The following is a 5,000-nucleotide window of genomic DNA, read 5'->3' as shown; positions in this document are numbered from 1 at the left end:
ATACAGAGCCCCCACCATATAGAGCCACCATACAGAGCCCCCACCATATAGAACCACCATACAGAGCCCCCACCATATAGAACTACCATACAGAGCCCCCACCATATAGAGCCACCATACAGAACCACCATACAGAGCCCCCGCCATATAGAGCCACCATACAGAGCCCCCACCATATAGAGCCACCATACAGAGCCCCCACCATATAGAACCACCATACAGAGCCCCCACCATATAGAACCACCATACAGAGCCCCCACCATATAGAACCACCATACAGAGCCCCCACCATATAGAACCACCATACAGAGCCCCCACCATATAGAACCACCATACAGAGCCCCCACCATATAGAACCACCATACAGAGCCCCCACCATATAGAACCACCATACAGAGCCCCAACAGGACCAAGAGAATAATCTGATAGTTACCGTCTGGGGGTAGGAGAGAGGACGCAACCTGTCGTAGTCTTCTTGCCCCGCTGTATCCCACAGGCCCAGGTTCACCGGCTTTCCGTCCACCATCACATTGGCAGAATAATTGTCAAATCTAAAGATCATCAGAAGAAAAGACCGAAGTTATAATTACTTACTAGCAAAGACGGGGAAATATACCGCACTGTACGAGTGCCCATCACACACACACACAGGAGCGAGCGCCCATCACACACACACACACAGGAGCGAGCGCCCATCACACACACACACACACACAGGAGCGAGCGCCCATCACACACACACAGGAGCGAGCGCCCATCACACACACACACAGGAGCGAGCGCCCATCACACACACACACACACACACACACACAGGAGCGAGCGCCCATCACACACACACACACACAGGAGCGAGCGCCCATCACACACACACACACACAGGAGCGAGCGCCCATCACACACACACACACAGGAGCGAGCGCCCATCACACACACACAGGAGCGAGCGCCCATCACACACACACACACAGGAGCGAGCGCCCATCACACACACACACACAGGAGCGAGCGCCCATCACACACACACACACACAGGAGCGAGCGCCCATCACACACACACAGGAGCGAGCGCCCATCACACACACACAGGAGCGAGCGCCCATCACACACACACACACACACAGGAGCGAGCGCCCATCACACACACACACAGGAGCGAGCGCCCATCACACACACACACAGGAGCGAGCGCCCATCACACACACACACACACACACACACACACACACAGGAGCGAGCGCCCATCACACACACACACACGAGCGAGCGCCCATCACACACACACACCAGCGAGCGCCCATCACACACACACACACACGAGCGAGCGCCCATCACACACACACACACACACACACACACACACACACACACACAGGAGCGAGCGCCCATCACACACACACACCAGCGAGCGCCCATCACACACACACACACACGAGCGAGCGCCCATCACACACACACACACGAGCGAGCGCCCATCACACACACACACACACACAGGAGCGAGCGCCCATCACTCACTCACACACACACACACACACAGGAGCGAGCGCCCATCACACACACACACACACAGGAGCGAGCGCCCATCACACACACACACACACACAGGAGCGAGCGCCCATCACACACACACACACACACAGGAGCGAGCGCCCATCACACACACACACACAGGAGCGAGCGCCCATCACACATACACAGGAGCGAGCGCCCATCACACACACACACACAGGAGCGAGCGCCCATCACACACACACACACAGGAGCGAGTGCCCATCACACACACACACACACAGGAGCGAGCGCCCATCACACACACAGGAGCGAGCGCCCATCACACACACACATACACACACGAGCGAGCGCCCATCACACACACACAGGAGCGAGCGCCCATCACACACACACAGGAGCGAGCGCCCATCACACACACACACACAGGAGCAAGCGCCCATCACACACACACACACAGGAGCGAGCGCCCATCACACACACATATTTATGGGGTGCACACAGTTTTCGGGGTGCAGGTACTCACACAGTGGGGATGTATTCTCCGGGGAATGCATTGGTTGTGTAACTGATCAGCAGACAGGTCTTACCCACCGCTCTGGAAGAGAAAGCAATGAGGAGACGTCAGACATTCAGGTGTTATAGCGTATCACTACCCGCGGCCGCGCTCGCTCAGTATATGAGAAGTAGTCGGTTATTTTAGCTAAAATCATCTGTTTCTTTACAAGCTGCGTCTCACGTTGTTCTCTTCTCTCGGCTCTTTGACACAATTTTGCGCTCTTAGCTTTTGGGTGAACTTGCTCACTAGATGGCGGGTTTTTGGGCGGCATTTTTAAAACCAGTCCTTAGTATTGTGAGGCTTTAGTAGTCACCGGACACTGGTAAGAGATGTAATAGGAGGAGAGTAACTATAGAGCAGGCCTCGCTGTATTACTAGGCCCTGACACCGATAGAGATGTAATAGGAGGAGAGTAACTATAGAGCAGGCCTCGCCGTATTACTAGGCCCTGACACCGATAGAGATGTAATAGGAGAGTAACTATAGAGCAGGCCTCGCCGTATTACTAGGCCCTGACACCGATAGAGATGTAATAGGAGGAGAGTAACTATAGAGCAGGCCTCGCTGTATTACTAGGCCCTGACACTGGTAAGAGATGTAATAGGATGAAGAGTAAGTATAGAGCCCGACCCCGGCAGACAGGGTCAGAGGGGCCGACCCCGGCAGACAGGGTCAGAGGGGCCGACCCCGGCAGACAGGGTCAGAGGGGCCGACCCCGGCAGACAGGGTCAGAGGGGCCGACCCCGGCAGACAGGGTCAGAGGGGCCGACCCCGGCAGACAGGGTCAGAGGGGCCGACCCCGGCAGACAGGGTCAGAGGGGCCGACCCCGGCAGACAGGGTCAGAGGGGCCGACCCCGGCAGACAGGGTCAGAGGGGCCGACCCCGGCAGACAGGGTCAGAGGGGCCGACCCCGGCAGACAGGGTCAGAGGGGCCGACCCCGGCAGACAGGGTCAGAGGGGCCGACCCCGGCAGACAGGGTCAGAGGGGCCGACCCCGGCAGACAGGGTCAGAGGGGCCGACCCCGGCAGACAGGGTCAGAGGGGCCGACCCCGGCAGACAGGGTCAGAGGGGCCGACCCCGGCAGACAGGGTCAGAGGGGCCGACCCCGGCAGACAGGGTCAGAGGGGCCGACCCCGGCAGACAGGGTCAGAGGGGCCGACCCCGGCAGACAGGGTCAGAGGGGCCGACCCCGGCAGACAGGGTCAGAGGGGCCGACCCCGGCAGACAGGGTCAGAGGGGCCGACCCCGGCAGACAGGGTCAGAGGGGCCGACCCCGGCAGACAGGGTCAGAGGGGCCGACCCCGGCAGACAGGGTCAGAGGGGCCGACCCCGGCAGACAGGGTCAGAGGGGCCGACCCCGGCAGACAGGGTCAGAGGGGCCGACCCCGGCAGACAGGGTCAGAGGGGCCGACCCCGGCAGACAGGGTCAGAGGGGCCGACCCCGGCAGACAGGGTCAGAGGGGCCGACCCCGGCAGACAGGGTCAGAGGGGCCGACCCCGGCATACAAGCTGTAATAACCTGAGCATGAATTATAGGGCATTAATAACACCTGAGGGTCACTTACTACAGGAAGACAATTTACCCTTCTGTATATTTTTGGCATGTGGGAGGAAACCTGCAAACCTGGGGAGAACACACAAAATCCAGATTCAAGCCTAGGTGCTGCAAAGCAACAACCAACCACACACAGCAGCCGGGCGCCAACCCCACAATCCAGTGTATACAGCTCCTATTTACGGGGCGACCCCCCCCCCCCCCCCTCACAAACTGTATAGTTTGAGAATTTTTGTTTCCGACTTTTGGAAGGGAACCTGTCATGAGGACTTATGCCTTAAACCAGGGGTAGGGAACGTACGGCTCTCCAGCTGTTCCAAGACTACAACTCCCAGCATGCATACTTGTTCTAGTGTTCTTGGAACTCCCATGGAAGTGAATGGAGCATGCTGGGAGTTGTAGTTTCACAGCAGCTGGAGAGCCGAAGGTTCCCTACCCCTGCCTTAAACCCTCCAAGTAGCTGTAAGCCAAGCCCGTGCCCACGTCACAGAGTCCTTCCATATTCTGGGAGATTTGCCATGAATGAAGGAACACAACGCTCTAGTGATATGGCCTGTACGGGGTTAAGGGTAGAGCCGAGCGCCACAGACACCCGGGTGACAAGCGGCATCTTGTGAGGACACCCCCTTCTACTAGCCGGGTCACCACAGCTCACACGCACTGCACCTCCCGGAATACGAAGGGCATTACTGCGGAGCCCTCACCACCTCCCAGGACAGGCTGATGGAGGGTTTGTTCCCTGTAATAGTCAGCAGTCTCCATCCCCGTCACAGAAACCCCTCCAGAGGTCGTGCGTTGCTCGCAGGTTTCTCAGTAGCCGATGCAGCGCCATTAACCCCTTACTATACATATAACTCCGCCTCCTTAAAGGGCTACAAGGCGGCCAGGTCTGAGACTAAAGGAAAAAGAAGAAGGTTTGCGTTCCTTTATCTGGAATAAAAAGGTTCAAACTGATCCCAAAGCAAAAGCCGGAACCGGAGAAGAAAATCTACGTACAAGAGGGAAATGACAAAACCGTCACATTAAGATCCTCATGACAGACCTGCAGCCCCACGTATGGAATCTATAGTCATATAGTCTGAGTCACCGGAGCAAGACGGGCCCATATATATATACAGCTGCACGAGCCCATATATACACAGCTACACAAGCAGGACGGGCCCCTATATATACAGCTGCACGAGCAAGACGGGCCCATATATATATACAGCTGCACGAGCCCATATATACACAGCTACACAAGCAGGACGGGCCCCTATATATACAGCTGCACGAGCAAGACGGGCCCATATATACACAGCTGCACGAGCCCATATATACACAGCTGCACGAGCAGGACAGGCCCATATATATACAGCTGCACGAGCCCATA

General features: G+C 57.1%; 1 protein-coding gene across 1 annotated transcript in view; it reads right to left on the bottom strand.

Annotated features, from left to right (window-relative positions):
• Positions 1–5,000, bottom strand: part of RAC1 (Rac family small GTPase 1) — a 17,025-nt gene that overhangs the window by 7,115 nt on the left and 4,910 nt on the right. The window contains exons 2-3 of the mRNA XM_075284965.1: positions 2,039–2,110; positions 434–551 (exon numbers count right to left, since the gene is read on the bottom strand). Coding sequence (XP_075141066.1) covers positions 434–551; positions 2,039–2,110 — 190 coding nt within the window. The remainder of the gene's footprint in view (positions 1–433; positions 552–2,038; positions 2,111–5,000) is intronic.

This window comes from Leptodactylus fuscus, chromosome 8, assembly GCF_031893055.1.
Source record: "Leptodactylus fuscus isolate aLepFus1 chromosome 8, aLepFus1.hap2, whole genome shotgun sequence".
Lineage (NCBI taxonomy): Eukaryota > Metazoa > Chordata > Amphibia > Anura > Leptodactylidae > Leptodactylus > Leptodactylus fuscus.
Note: the sequence above shows the minus strand (reverse complement) of the source record. Positions and strands in the feature narration are given on the sequence as shown.